Source organism: Chlamydotis macqueenii, chromosome 1, assembly GCF_036417535.1.
Source record: "Chlamydotis macqueenii isolate bChlMac1 chromosome 1, bChlMac1.mat, whole genome shotgun sequence".
NCBI classification, from domain to species: domain Eukaryota; kingdom Metazoa; phylum Chordata; class Aves; order Otidiformes; family Otididae; genus Chlamydotis; species Chlamydotis macqueenii.
In genome coordinates this window covers 87,983,946-88,000,201 of record NC_141556.1, presented here as the reverse complement: position 1 = coordinate 88,000,201, position 16,256 = coordinate 87,983,946, and the positions used below count along the sequence as shown (strand labels likewise).

Here is a 16,256-nt window from a genome sequence, read left to right as displayed (position 1 = left end):
GCAAATACCAGGTAATGGATGTTTACCACATGACTTGCAGAGTAAATACTATGTAGTACTGAAATAAATTGTTAATAATGTGTGCTTTCTTCAAATGGTTAACATAACATAACTGAAGACTCTTATCCTGATAAGCCTCTCTACTGAGCAGGAAAGTGAATGAACTTCACAGACTATCCCGTTACCAATAGCAGGATATGTCAACTTATTTAGGACTAAACTTTACGACTAACTCAGATGAAACTAAACAATAATAAAATTGTTTAATTACTGAAGGAAATATGAGCACGTTAATTTATCTTTTTCTTTTCCCTGCTCCTTTGCAAACACTAAAACTGTTTTTATTTAATTGATAATCTCATGGCTTTCCAGGGCAATTAATTTCATTACATCTAAAAATGTAATATGTAAAATTAAATACAAAGCACTTATGTAAAGCCACAAAAACCAGCAATTCTCTTGAGGATGGCTCATGTAACTAGAAAAATCACCTAGGTTTTCCAAAATCAATTACATCTATGCGATAAAAAGAAACTGTTTAGAATTCCATTCTATGGGTAGAAATAAAAATGACAAACTGCAATGTTAGCTCTGAGATTATTTCTGTCATACTTCCATCATTGTATTTTTATGCATCTGTACAAGAAGATTTTATATGATGCATTATATTTTTATAAAATAGGCTGCGATCACTTTTACAGCATTTGAAAGGAAAAAAAAAAGCTGTATGCCTCAAGGAAACTCCATGTTTTCAATTAAAAAAATCTAACTCTGAAGTTTGAAATCATTCTGGAATCATTCCATCCATTCTGGGATGGAATCTACTAGATGATGTCACACCATTTATGACCTCTGTAATTACTTTACATTACAATGCGATTGCTTCATTATCTCATAGCTATGTGCAAGAACGCACACTTGGTCTTGTTGGCTTCTTGTTTCAGTATATTCCAAGCAGCTGTATTTTTTCTTTATGTGCATAATGTCTTGGGATTCCCAAGTTTGTTGATCCAGGCTTTGTTGTCAGTCACTACTAAAAGACACAGAGTGAAAGTGAGTGACAGAAATTCTAGAGCCTCCAGCAGCATCCATACTTACCCTGTTCATTGTTCCCTCCATTTAACAGAAGTTCATCATTCTGTCTTTTCATTTCTGTTATATACTTAAAGGCCTGATCCAGGATCATGTTCTTGCTCTTTAAAAGAAAACATATATATATATATATTTATAAAATTAGGACAAAGATCTATCATTGGTAGATCCACTAATGATGAAATTTCACTTGCTCCAAGAGTCTTCATTTTAAAAATATCCTAACCCGAATGATTCTTTGAATATTGTTGGAGGTTTTTTTTGTGGAGTTCTAGGGGGTTTTTTTTTGGTTAGTTGGTTTTGGTTTTTTTTTAGATGAACTACAGGTTTCATGAGTGATATTGACCCTAAAATGCCACGAGTTTTTACAGAATGACATTTTCAATGCTGGAGCTGACATTTTCTGATGCCCAAAGCTAGATACTAAGGCTACAGAAGTCAAACAGCAAGCATCATTCTTGCTGAGCAGCCTAATATTCTTGATCACTAATAAGCATATATATCACATGAAATTTCCAGAATACTGCCTTGTAAATATTTTATAAGGAAAGAAATAAACATGGAACAATTATCCAGGGAGGCATATGGATAATTTTGAAACTAATATACTGGAGAATATGGGAAGAGAAAATATGCCATAACCTCTCCACCATCTTCCTTTTATGAAACTATGTTTATTCTGTTTGTAAAAAAGCTCATTCATTTCTTAGTTTCTTTCTCATTCTACTGTCCTATAGGCATAGCCTCTGCTCTAGATTATTCTGTCTTGAAAAAAACACTTCCGTGCATCACCCTCAAACCATTTGTCTTGCTTCATCTTTCACAAGGACACTGTCTTAACTTACTATTATTATGTCACTTTCTGAATAGCTTTCAGCCCATTATATGAAAAATGACAAAAATAAGCACACATGCAATTTCTATTTACATCTTAGTACATTAAATGATCACCAGCAAAGGGCAGAGAAGGGATTGGAGAACGACCCCAAAAAATGATCTTGCTTATTAACCCATAGCTTTCACCTCTTGAGCATTATACAGACTACATTAAACAGCATCAGTAGAAAATTACTTTAACAAACAGGAGTTGCACAACGTAACCAGCAACCCACTGGCCAGATTCAACCTACTTCTGCTAGCCTGCCACCCCTCCTACAGAGGAAAGGGTGAACAGCTATTCATCAGCTCAATGCAACTGGGCAGGCAGCAGCCGAGACAGAATTTTCGCCTTCTGCTGCTGCCGACATTCAGGCACCCTGAAGAAGAACTTTGGGAAGCTGTCAATCAAATGTACAGCCAGATACTAGCAAGCTGAACAAACTGCTATTGACAAACTAGCCTGCTCAAAAATACTGCACTTATGAATCAAGGAGAAAATCAGTCACATGTGCAACTCATACCATTTCATTCCTTCAGCAGTCATATGCAACATCTTCAGATAAAATGCTCAAAATCTGTGTAGTTACATTCATGCGGCCCTGCACTTCCAAAAAGGAATTCTATCACAAATATTTTTTTAAATACTAATAACTAGTAGGATTTTTCAAGCATGTTAATTCAGACAGTTTTGCCTTCTTCCTAAGACACATAGCAAAGTAAGTATTTATACTTCTATATAAGTATTTATACTTCATATACAAGGAAACACACAAGCATTTTACAGGAAACTTGTATGCACCTCTGAATGGACACTCACCTGCTTAAGTGCTGGAGAGCAGGGAATGAGTTCTCCGATTCTGTTTATCCCAGCATTAATCTTCTTCTTTCGATGCCTCTCCACTAAGCAAAAATAGTACGTGCTGTGTCATTCTGGTTGGGCAAGTCAGCACAACAGCGGCACAACCAGTAAGGGCTCATAAATACATTATTTCATGATGTTTTGGAACCCTCAGTAACTTTAGAGGAAATTTTTTTTCCTCTCTCAAGTAAACTTCAGTTATTGAATTAATACTCAGCGGAATTAAGATCTGTAACATAAGCAGCAATATCTTTATGGGATGTTCTGAACACCTTTGAGGAAAAGAGGAGTTACTGCAACTCAAAATTCCGGTTTTGGTACTGCTTTCTAGCCGAGTTTTATGAGACTCTTTTGACAATGTAGATTAATTAAATTTAGGCACACAAAGCAAATGAACCAAGATTATGGAAAGAATTCGTTTCAGATTTGGGAAGGAAATCTGGCTCTTAAATCCTAATATCAAGTTTAGCACCAAAAGAGAATTTAGATTTTATCAGTTTTCAATCTTAATTTTAAATTTATACTGATGGAGCAGCCAAAAGTAAATATAGCTGAAGCTCTAGGTATATGGACTATCAGTTGCTCTTTTTTATGCTCAAAGGTATAACTGTTCTGCAAGGTCTAATTATAAGTGTGAGTAAAGAAAATATTTGATGAACAGTATTTCCATTAATTACCCATTTTGGAGAAGGTCAGAAAATGCTTCATTTATAGTCCTCTAGAGACCATTTACCTCTTCACAAGGCCTAAATAAAGGGTCTACACTACAAGTCTAGCAATGTAAATACCTTTGAGCATGTTTTTTCCACAGTATTAATCTCTGTTTTCCACTCAGTGTAGTTAGCTTCCTTCAAATATAGTTCACTCTCACGTAGCTATTTTTTTGACTGAGATGCTTTGGTGTTCCATGCAAACTGAAACTATTAGATGCCTTTTTCTCAAAGAGCCTGAAAAAACTTTTGTCACGGCTTTGTCAAGATTCAAACCAATGTATCTTTCATTGTGCTGAGTACTGCTTGTGGTTTGCACAGCCGGACTGCTTTTGGTGGCACACAGAAACCCACAGGTGAGTATTTCAGTGGTCTGTCACTTCAAATTACATTTTTTAAACTAATAAATTAATTTTTGTATCTCAGGACAGACTGGTGGTGTTGACACACACAAGCCTAAATATACTAAGTATAGCAAGACAAAGTCTCTGCTGCAAGAAGTTTATATTTCTTGTATATTGAATTTCTTATATTAATTCTGCAAGAAATTTATAAATGAGAGCAGCTGTATAAACATTAAAACACGTAATCCTTGGGACTTAATTTTTAAATATCTTACTAATACATACAGATATCACAGTGGTTGTGAAGTGCTATTCCTTTGTTTTGATAATATTTTCCACGCTCTGCTCTACAGCTTGTCCAGATATGAATGACTAAGCAAGCTACAGGGCTAGAGGGAGCTGGTCCCCACATCTTGCAGAGTTTGAGCCCAGTAGATGAAGACTTTGGAAAGCTATCGGCAAGTAAAACAGGAACTGAGAATTAGAACAAGGCTGGCAATCTTAAAAGTAAACTTGATAAGACTACTTCCTGATACTTCTTAATCCTTAAGAAATCGGCCACATGCTGGGCACAGCCTGACAAGCACTATATTCCACAACGTTCACAGTTGTGAAGACTACTCAGTGTTTTATCCAGCTGAGTTTGTAAAGACCACAGAATAGTGGTGTTTAATAAAAGAACTGGAATATATTTCTTAGTATAAACTAGGCCAAAACTTGTCAGATCCTTCCCCAGTCCATCTTTCTGCTGCTGCTTGCAGAAGATGCCATTGGAGCAAGACAGCCACAGGAAGAAAAGGCCACACGCTGCTTGAAGGACGCGACTCCTGCAACATCCAGATGGTATTTACACAGAATTTCTGGGATGCAAACGTCCAGGTGGGTGCCTCAGGGACAGACTACAGGAATATTTCTAATTCAGGGAACTGCTAAAGCTCTCGGGCTGGATATCCACCTCCAATTTTCTTACATGTTTACCTCTCTTTTAAGAGAGATGGGTATTATTTGTGTGTGAATGCCTTTATTTTCCTGTAGAACTGAACAGAATTTAAATTGTTTACTTCTTAGTTTACTAGCAAGGGAAACCAAGGGGCATGGTCCTACTTTCATACTTGGGTGTGCTACTGTAACCTCATCCTGTGGAAAACAGCGAACTAGAGACCTTCTGCACATATATTCTATGCAGGAGCATAGAAAGGTGTTTGGTAGGGTAGGTTTTTTTAGTCTAATAAACTCCTACAGAGGAACCTTCTCCATGCAAAATACATTCAAAGCATCTGTGCTTATTTTCAGACCAAACAACAAAGCATAATGCTCCTACCTGCATTATGTGTCTCTCGGTTTTTCTTTCTGTGAAACATAAAAGGAAAACAGTGACGTGAAACATAAAGTGAAAAAAATTGCATACAAACAAATGTTTCTTTTATTGTTTACATTTCAGCTAAAAATACTAAATATTATATTCTACTCTGTGAACAAGAATGTAGTAGAACTCACATTCACAAGACTGGTCTTAGACATCAGTATTAAATAGTTTCTAACAAATATTCATTCATGTTCAGACTTCAATAGATTTCAGCATAACAAGGCATAGTGTAATACCTCATTTGATTATTGTTACATATTTATAGGGCAGAGTTGGATTTTTATGATTCTGTTCAGCAACAACTATTACACTACTCAGTGTTCAATAAGGCCAAATATTAAAAAAAAAATAGAACTAATTTGTGAGCAACAGCATAGTTAAATCTTTGTTTGAAATGTTGCTTTTACGTTCACTGGATCAATGAAACTGGATAAAATGTTCCCATGCAAATTGATCTTTCCAGACATGTTACCTTCAAACATCATACCTTCTAGTATCAAACATGCTTCCTTTGTGTGAGAAACCAGAATTACCATTCCTCTGCAGTTGTTCTTTACTGCCTCCAAATTTTGTCTAGGTATAATTTGGACTTGTGAGGGTTGTCTTTGTTTTCACGTGTTCACCTGGGATTTCTGGACCAATGGCAACCAGGTCAGAATCATTGTGCAATGCCTTAAATTTCTTTGCTGGAGGTCAATAAATCCCAAATGTGTACTCTATGTAGGTAAATCAGATGTACTGTATACTTGCAGTACGCTAAATATTTTCAGGAAGTATAGTAGAGCAAAGCACATGTTTTCCGGAAAAAGATATATTCCAGAAAAAAAAACAAAACATCTTTCAAAAGACTTCTGTGCAGCAGTGCACTCTCAGTCTAGATGCTTTGCTAGAGTAAGCAAAAAGCAGAGTAGCATCTTCTGCTGTCCTTTTCCACTGTTACAGCACAGTCCAGCTGTAACAAGGAATGTGAAGTGACAATTCAAGATACATGTGGATGACATATGTGATTACCATGGCGCATATATCCTTTACACTTTGGGGTGATACACGTTTATTTCTGGTAACTCACCAAAAGCAGGGTGCATCTAGAGTAAAGCCTAAAGATTAACATCTTCAAGTCTAATAAATGCCAACGGAAGCCTGCACATCTGCTCTACAGCTATTCAAGAAGTGGTGAACCTTCTGTTCATTGAAAACTTGCACCACCAAAACAGGAACGCACATAAACTATAATTTTAAATGGTTTTCCTACTTATATTCAAAACAATCACCTGCCAGTCAGAATTGATCATATATTCTAAATATGCACAAGCATGTAAGTACTTAGAGACCCAGCTGCTTTTGGATTCCTACTACCAACACAGAATCCAAAACAGTCTATTAGTGGGGTAAGACAAACTCACAAAATCCATGAAGACTGAAAGGACAAATCAATTTTCTTTCTGAGATTTTCTTGTCATAAATCAAATCCTACATGGCCAACTAGCATAAGATGGGTGCTGTATTTAATTAGGGCCTGAAGGATTTCCTTACCAATCAGATATTAGACCAACATGCTACTACAAAGCAAGGAAAACCCAGAAAGTGTTGTAATGAGCTCTGAGTCACTTTGTTACAAATATTGGTCATAGTATTGCTGTTCAACCTCAAGATGTATTTTGAGTTCCAGCAGAGATTTGAGATGTAAGATTCAGATTCCATTGGGAGTCGAGGAAGACATCTAAATTACTCTGTCAAAATGAGTATAGTGACCCCCCCCAATACGTACAGGGAGTCTCTGCAATAATACAGGCTGCACTCTAACCTAGCTGGCGACACAGTTTTATACACATCAGAGTAGGCAGTGTAATAATCAAAGAATATCGTTGCCTAGGTAGCCCAGGTAGACATATTTTCAATAAGTAATTCAGTACAGAGAAGGGAAGACAGTAAGGGAGTTTTCCAGCCATAGTTCCCAAACTTTTGGATCAACTCAGATCAACCCTCAGAACTTTTTATCAATACTCTTATTGACAAACTTTTATCTAGACAATTCATAACTGTGACATGACTGCAGACTACAGAACTACAAAATAGTCACTTTCCTACAGAAACTCACCGATGTTGCTTCTTAGTAGGTGTCTCATTCTCTGTCATCTCTGGCATGGTTTCGGAGAAGAGAGCCTGAAGAAAATTGTGGAAGGAATTAACAACTCCTGTACTCTTCTCAATTCTTAGCACACAATATTTGTTACTTCATTTTGCCTTTCACCACAAGGACGGGGCCATACTATGCACAAGTCCATCACCTTGATGTACAATGGTTGGTAATGTGAGCATTAAAAATGAAGTATGTTACCTCTCAGGGTGCTTTAGGAACCCTCACTGCCTATGATGAACTGGTTTCCATTTCCTCAATTACTTTAAATATAAAACCAATTATAATCCCAACTACTTTAAGGAAGCAAGAAGGAAAATTAAAGTATATGACTGTTTCTTGAATGGGAGGAGGCACAAATGAACTCTCTTTCATCAGCCCTTCCTAACTGCATAGGCATTCAATTCCCAGTTCTAAATAAAGCATAAATAATAAGCAAAATACAAGCTACAGTGAGAACTTTTTATTAAAGACAAATTTAGAGTGCTATTAACATAGCAAATTACAAAACTTACCAGCTAGTGAATTAACGTACAGCTTAAAATGGCCAAAATTGGCACCCTATGTTCTCAGATACATAAAACTCAGTTAAAAATAAAGTTATGAAATACATCTATACATAACAGCCTAATAAATTGCACCTAACTTGTCCTCATCTTGAACACATCAGTGACCTGTATTTAGACAAACAAAAACAACACAAAAAAACGACAAAAGATGAGATTAAATCAATGATGGTTGAAGATTCCTGTACCAGAGGAATTAATTTTAAAGACCAAGTAACAAGAAGTATACTGTAGATAACAACAGGAAAAAAAAAATAAATAAAATCTGTTTTTTGATAAGGCTGAGGTCTCTATTTAGTTTCATGCTTCTGCTCATTCCCTCATCAACCAACCTTTTATTGCAACTCTTCCCATGGGCCCTCAGACTCCTCGTTGCTTCACCTCTCCCTGGCTCCTCCTGGAAAGCTCATCAGCTTCTTTTAACAGGCTTCGTATCTTTATGGTATTTTTTTTGTTTGTTTGTACTGTAAGGAAGTGGGGGTGGTTTTTAATATAACTTTCAACACCGAACGGTTCTTAATGTAATGTTCTTACTGACACCAAAAACAAGAAAAAAAAATATCCTTACAAACCAGAAAGCCAGCCATCTATAGAGCTCCCAAAGCACTGAAGCATACACTTCGGAAAGGACTCTGTGCATGCGTGTGTAAAGCTAAAAGAAATAATCTTTATTGTGCCAGAACAGAACTCAGGTGCTGTTCTCCAGTCTCTATATTCTCAAAGGTTAATTGAAGGTAGTGCTTTTGTTCAGTAAAGATTAACTGAGGAGAAACACTAGAGCTGATGCTATTGACTACTCCACCCCTTCTTTAAGTACTTTCTCTATTCCTGTGAAGACACAGGAAATGTTGGCAAATCATGAAGTAAGCAAACAGGCAACATCCTATGAATAGATCCAGCTTGGGGACCTCAAAGTGCCTGAAGTTTTTAGAAACCTAATTCAACTCCTCCACCTAAAGAAAAGTGTTCACACCATCACAAAATGAGGCACAATCCTCCAAGATGAGTTTACAGCATTACACCACTCCACTGGGCATTACATACAGCCTACCTGAAACACAATCACCACAGACTTTCATAGCTCATCAATGGGAGCACATCACTTTCTATTTATATTTCTTGACAGGCTTTGCTTTCTCCATTCCCAATGACCATGCTCTGCATAGATTACGAAAAAACTTGACAGAGTTAACAGAATCTTTTACTGTGGGAGAAAGTAGTGGTGCAACTTCAGGACTTTTATTCATTTTGGTTATAAATTACCTTGTGTTACTTCAGCTTAAAACTAGATTTCTTCTCCTTTAAATCCATTTAGCTTAATTCACTAACAATTTTATTTTTGTTTACATATAGTACGATTAGTCCAGTTGGTATCTCAGGTTCTCCAAGTTAGTGAAAATTCACAACTCTGAAAGCCAGGAAAGCCAGTTTCCTACTGGCATTTGTAACTTATCCCTCCTGTGCATAGCTGGTGATGGTCAGTAGTAGTTAGTTATTCCAGCTGCATTCATTGTATCAGGTGATGATGAAGGGTTAGCTGGGAGAGTTTAGCAAGTGTGGAATTCTGATTATTAAAAAAAAAAAAAAGGCAAATCTGGTTAGAGCCCAGGCATCTCTTACACTGCTGGCAACCACAGAGACGTTCACGCATACACTGAGAGTCTGGTCAACACACCTTGTTTCAGTGGGATTTTTTCAGTTGTGTCCAAGCAGCCCAGCAGAACCTACACCCATTAAGGCTACCAGCAGACACGGGATGCAGAGTAGCTAACCAGTCACACTACACTTTTGTATATCCACGATTAAGACCTTGTGTATCAGGTAAAAGAGCTATTCAAGGGGGCAAAGAGATCATTTAATTTAGTGTATACAGTACTGTTTCTGTGTACTGGGGTAAGGATGTGAGCACAGAGCACATGGACACAGTTCTGGTACAGCAAAGCCCACAAACATTATGCTTAGAAAAAGGAAGATACTGGATTGCTTCCTGTGCCAGTCACGTACCCTGTTTCTTTACTTTTCTACACCACCTGTAAGGACAGAGTTGATATATCTGTTATTGGGCATTAGTAGACCACGGCAAGTATGCTAGAAATCAGAGCAAAAAGATGAAAGACTTTTTTAGAAGACTAATATATTCACCAAGGAATAATAATTTTTTAATCTTGCAAATGTATACTACTTCAGAACCAAAGGAGTATTTCTGAATTACACTGCATTTAATATAGAAAGCATTAGCGTGAATTTAGGTGGCCAGTTACCATGCAAGGCTACAGATAAAGGAAAACTGTGTCAAGGTAAAGAGTGTAAAAAAGCACCCACCAACAATTACTGCCCCTAGAGAACTCCATCTGCTTTTCCCTGCACAGTCTAGATCGCATCCACAATCTCATCTTCACTCTGCCCCAAGCCAGAGCACCCACTTCTTCCTCCTAACACAGGCTCTCCATAATCCTATTCTTCTGCTGAGGGTCCACGTCCTCTCAGCTCAATTTTTATTTCTAATATCAGCATCTCTATCTCCCAAAGTCATGATCTACAGAGTTTTATGATTCCCTTATTTCTTCCTCCTTAGCAGATGCCTGGAATGAATCAGCAATACATTGTATATAGTATTTGGGAAGACAAGGCATTAGTGTAAGTTTGGGCTGAAATGTATGAATACAGCTTGTAACTATTTTTTGATCCCGAGAAAACAGAAAGTCCTTATTACAAAGTGTCAAAGACTCCCCGTTTCTTTCTTCCTGCCCTGCACTTTAAAAAAAAAAAAACAAACAAAAAAAGCGTTCAAGTGATGCCATTCACTGCACAATATATGCTGAGTGTATAAGCCTCACAAACTAGCAAACATAAATAACTTGAAATTTGTATACACTTCAGTTCTGCTGTGATCTACAGCCTATTTCATATAGAAGACAGGACACAGGAATGCAATTAATATTATTCTAATTTCACTTTACTGTGGAATTTCTTTAAGTCAGAAGTTTACCGAAGTTTATAATTCAACCGACATTTCCCCAGAAGTTTCAAAGCAGTTTTGTGGGAGTGGTAAGAAAAAACCCCAACACTGTATATATTGTCTAATTAACCAGTTAGTTTATTTCAAGTTCTGATATTCTACCTGAAAAGATGTCGTTAAGTTTGTTAAAAAGCACTTGTATACAACTCTGCGGTTTCTATTGCTAGATTGTACCATAAGAAACATGGTGAACTGAAGTTGTTTTTTTCCTATTCTTATTCTGTAAGGACAAAAACCATTTTATTTGATACACCTCAAAACAGTCAGAACTCGTAACATCAGGAAGGTGGCATTCTTAAGAGCTGCTGAAAATACGAGCTCTCCAAATTAAAAAAATAACAATTCTGCCTAGGTGGAGACTTCCGCAGGTTGACGAATAATGTTTATACTGTCTCCATTTCTTCCTCATAGCTGCTGTATCACCAGAACTTTGACAATGGGTTTCACTTTACTTCTTCCATCACAAGTAATACTACTTCACAAAGAGATTCCTTCACTGATTCTTTAAAGCACAAGATATACATTTGCTTTATAAGCCTAGGGGCAAATGTGTTTTATGTTCACTCATGAAATATGCTCACTTGACTCACATGAAAGCCTTCTGCAGAGAGAATGTAGTAAACTCCAAATTCTTTAGCCAGATGAAGGAGAAGCAATTCAACATTTATATTGATTTAGTACCAAGCTTCCCTCAAGCTTTATGCAGCTTACAGCTCTTACAATGTCAATCTGAAATACTGATTTTATTGCAATGTCATTCCTAGAAAATAAAAGACAGTTTGTGTTCTGGAGATTTAAGTTTAACGTAACTTAATCTCCTCCATAGTTCTAAAAAAGTAGGTAGAAAATGCAAACTCAAATTGTTTTGAAACATCTTCTTGTCTACCACCCATCTTTGCAGGTATTATTCAGCACCTTAATTTGTGAAATCTTTTCTTCAAAACATACACACTCAGCAGACTTAGCTTTTTAAGAAACAAGTTAGTTTAGATTATTTTATTTGACATTGTTTCTACTCTTCATTTAGGAAGCGTTTCCAACTTAATATTAATTTTTAAAATAAAATAATTCTCCCAATCTGTTATATTTGGCTGTATAAAACAATCTTCCTCAAATAAGCAAGGCTACTCATTCTTCTGTACAAGGCAGAAAGGATCTTTTCATACGCAGCTATGCATATTCTGTAAAACTATCAACAGTACAAATTTTTCTTCCTCTTAAAATACTTCAGCAAGCTTACACTGTCACATTCCTACAGTCTCACAGTTCTTACTAGTTTTGTACATCTCATGTACTTAGCCATGACTTACAGCCAAGATCAATTCCAAGGCATGGACAATAACTACTCAAATGCTATTTCTTTTCCTGCAAGACAATGTCTTCTTCATTTGAGTGACTGCTGGAGCTCTCTTTTCCAATCTTCCATGCATGTTTAAAAACCAGGCAAGCTTCAACCAGGGACTTAATCCAAGCTTTTAATCACAAACAAGGTGCCCTTGAAATAAAAAAAAAACCAAAACCAAACAAACAACCCGTGACTTATTGTCTTTTCTTCTGTTCTAATTTTGCATTTACCTAATAAAATGATCACAGGAAATTAAACTCGAAACCTTACCTTTGTGATTGTTTACTACGTATACCAACTACTTTTGCCTATAAAAATAACCCGTTAAGACTACTGTACAGGAAATTGAAAAAGGCTGTTTTTCCTGGTAAGAGTAAAAATCCCTTTGATATCTTTCAGTTTGGTTTCTGAAGAAACAGTGGACAGTGCCTCTCCATCCACCCACTCACAACAACGGCTGGGTGCATCGATCGACCTAAATGAAACCTCTCAAAGATACTAAGTTCCCAGATATTTGTAAAAAGCTGAAATTAAGCACAGAAGGAAGAGTGAGGTCAGTGCTGACGCTGCAGGTAAGCGACTGGATACTCCTTGGGTCTGTGACCAGCTGCATAGCATGTATGTGCTGGCTGACGAGCCAGTGTCAGACTGGTCACAACATGCAGCACCTTTAGCTGAGGAAGATGTATGAGGGATTGAAGGGCAGGAGAGAGCTATCTCGACTTTCCACAGAATACACATTCCTGATGCAAACCAGCTGACAGTTTCCTAGAGCAACCAAACTGTTCCCAGAGTTTCTGCAAAAGCTAAGAAAAAAAAAAAACCCACAATGTCAATAAGCTAAAACTTGTTACACAACCTACGTGGTTTTTAAGGTGTCTGCAAATAACAACGGATGGAAAAAAACTTCACTGCTTTTAGAATTTTTTCATTACCTCTTTTGTTTGTACTATCTAAACTCAAATACATAGGTATTTTTCTTCCTGCTGATTTAAAGCAATAAAGTTTCAGTAAGGCTATTATATAAGAAAATGCAAGAGAACTAGAAGGAAAACTTCTTTTTTTTTTCCTAACAACATTGGAGGAAGTAGTAGTGTTAGTATTCAAGTGATATTCTCTCATATTTACATTAATTTTTGTTTTCGTTTATAATTGTCATAATATTAAAGACATAATTGCTCGTGATCATTTACTAACATGCAGTTTCAGGACAGCATAGTTGTAGGGTTATTTGGATAAATCCTGACCAGATCTGCCTAAGAAACTTCAGAAAAAAAAAAAAAACAGAAACTTCCCTATTAATCACCTAAAGAGCCATCTCTCATGTTTATTCTTCATGCTCTACCATTGTTGTGCTTCAAGTCTTCCTAGGTTAGTATGGCCTCATTTATTTTTAAACCTTAGAGGAGGAGCAGAGAGCGATCATGTCCACTGAACCAGGTCTCTTACTTGCTGATGATGTTCTGAATAGTATTTAAGGAGAGCTATCTCTGGACATTTTGCTTCCAGATGTGAGCTGCTGCCACCCCCACGCATTGTGTGGACGATCTTGGTACTACAAACAGACTGAAGTGGTACACCGTGCTAGTAAAGGAAAATGCCTAGGCAAACTCTCTCCTGTAGTCTGGATGAATTGTTACATGGAAGCAGGCATTGGTAGGTGAAGAGCTGTAATTATATAATTAGTGCACAAGACAGAATCGCAAAGACCAGAGCTGTCACCCTAAAGTGTCCTCAGCTACTTCAGATCAAAGTAAGGGGAACGTCACTCTTTTCTTTAGCAATGACCAGGGAAATCCTCATGATTCCCATGGTCTTTACATATTTTGTTAAGATTCACAATTACCACATACCAATTTTACGAAGGAAGTGAGAAAGTAAGAGGAACGTCCCTAAGTCACAAGACAGCGCTCATTTCCCTGGTTTTCAGTGCCCAACGATCTGTGGTACACTTCAAAATAGAAAATTACTTTAAAATAGAAGATCGATATCTCGTTACTCTATGCTTGACAAAGAATTCAAAAAGTCTTTTCTGACGGTGAAAGCTAAGTGGATACAAAGCGCATTGCTGACAACTTCCTCCTGTAACAGCTCATCATCTCTACGTGGGTTAAGCTACCTGTATTAGATGACAAACATTGCCTGTACCGTGGCTGAGGCTGACTGTGCTCCTGCTCTGGTGCAAGAGCATCAGATGGTGAGCCAGATCTCACTGGCAGCACGCTGCCTAAAGAACAAATGATTTCTTTTTCCTGAAAAAAGCTGAATGTGCTTTTTTGCATCATAGTGTCTGAATACTACTGGGACCAAGATGAATTATTTATAACTGAGGAAGCCAATCCACCTATGAAAGCTGTATTGAAACACCAAAGACCAACTGGACCAAGGTAGAAGCTACAGCTTCAGCAAGAGCCAGTCTAACTGTGCTTTCTGATGTGACCCTATCTCCAAATGAAATCTCTATTCAAAGAACAGTACTTTGTCACAGGGCTTGATAACTAATTTAGAATCAAAACATAAAAATTTTCATTTTGGCCACAATGATATAGCCAGAATACTACTCTCTACTTCATTTTTTTTTGTTCTAACCTGAGCTCTTTTTTGTTCTGCAACTACAAAAGATCCTCACGTGGTTTGTTTATAAAACTAAGTAAGGTCTTGAGGAGCTATCAAGTGATTTGCTGATAGCTACACGAGACACAGTAAACTAACTTGCTGCTCTCTCTTGAGGTCCCTAACTAACAAGCAGTGCAAAATATCCTAGAACTCAAACGTGCAGGGTATCCAGAGAGCTGATGTGTCATTTTTTTAAAAAATCAATCTTTTCAGATGTAAGTCATTAAATACAAAGGATTACACAGTAAAGTTCTTGAATATTTTACAGGCTTGGGGGTTCAGAAATCTGATACAAATTAAGAACGTGTCAAGGGTTCATGACACAGGAAGCAATACTGTATGGGTCTTAATTACAAAGATCCTTTACAACATGAAGAAGAAATCTGTCCTGAGATCTGGTTACAAACATTGACCTTCCAGAGTAAAGGATTTCCCTATGAATCTTCACGGGGCTAAAGGCAAAAATGGCCAAGGTAGAAGGTACCATAAAACATTTTTTCAGTTTTAATGTATAGCTGATCAAACTTACTCTCCCATGGACTTTACAATAATCAGTTAATGAAACCTGCCTTCAGCTTTCAGAATTGTGGAAACTGGCAACTGTATGATAGTGCTTCCAAAGCAGCTGTCCAGACAGTGTATTGCCACGTCCCCCAGAAAAGGCCAGCACATTATTCCAGGAGTGGTGCTTTCACTATTACACACACTCTGTCCCCAAACCCAACAAAACCAAACGAAAACCCTACAACTTTGCAACATAAGTTTCATGCCAGACTCCCCACAAAAGGCTTCAGCAAATGGAAGAGAGCTCATTCTCTTTTATAACCTCAATGCTATTTCATGCCTTTACCGCTCAAAGTTTTTTCTATATGAAGTGGGTCCACTGGGCAATCACCTCAGTTCCAGGAATAAAGAACTCATCTTGTAATCTGGATGTTTGACAGATAGTTTTGAATATTACTGGCAGGGATAAAGCTGCAAACTATTTCAGTCAAATTTAACAGAGAGGTCCAAACTAAAGATATTCGTGACCAGGGAAAGTAGGCACGCTTTCATAACAACCACTTTCAAAGAGGAAATTTAAAAGCAGCATCAGCGTATGTTAGGCACCAGAAAATGGAACCACTAGATGCAAACCCATAGGAAACCTGGATTCATTAATTCCAGCACCTTAGGAACTATTTATGTAGCTTAGGGGAATTACTGTACATGAGCTATTCAGGAGTAAATAAGTAGTTCTGAAAGCACTAGAAAAAGCAAATTAAGACTACTGTAGAAATTTAGCAGACAATAGAGTAGAAACTAAACACAGATTTCCAAGTT

At 37.2% G+C, this 16,256-nt stretch overlaps 1 protein-coding gene across 2 annotated transcripts in view; it reads right to left on the bottom strand.

Moving 5' to 3' along the window:
• USF3 (upstream transcription factor family member 3) overlaps positions 1-16,256 on the bottom strand; it is a 31,845-nt gene that overhangs the window by 8,392 nt on the left and 7,197 nt on the right. The window contains exons 1-5 of one of the 2 annotated variants that reach the window (XM_086760740.1): positions 8,286-8,401; positions 7,349-7,413; positions 5,206-5,234; positions 2,789-2,871; positions 1,099-1,195 (exon numbers count right to left, since the gene is read on the bottom strand). In XM_086760740.1, the coding sequence (XP_086616866.1) occupies positions 1,099-1,195; positions 2,789-2,871; positions 5,206-5,234; positions 7,349-7,395 (256 nt within the window). In that variant the 5' untranslated portion in view covers positions 7,396-7,413; positions 8,286-8,401. Of the gene's footprint in view, positions 1-1,098; positions 1,196-2,788; positions 2,872-5,205; positions 5,235-7,348; positions 7,414-8,285; positions 8,402-16,256 lie in introns of those variants that run through there. The other variant, XM_086760732.1, reaches the window with a different exon arrangement.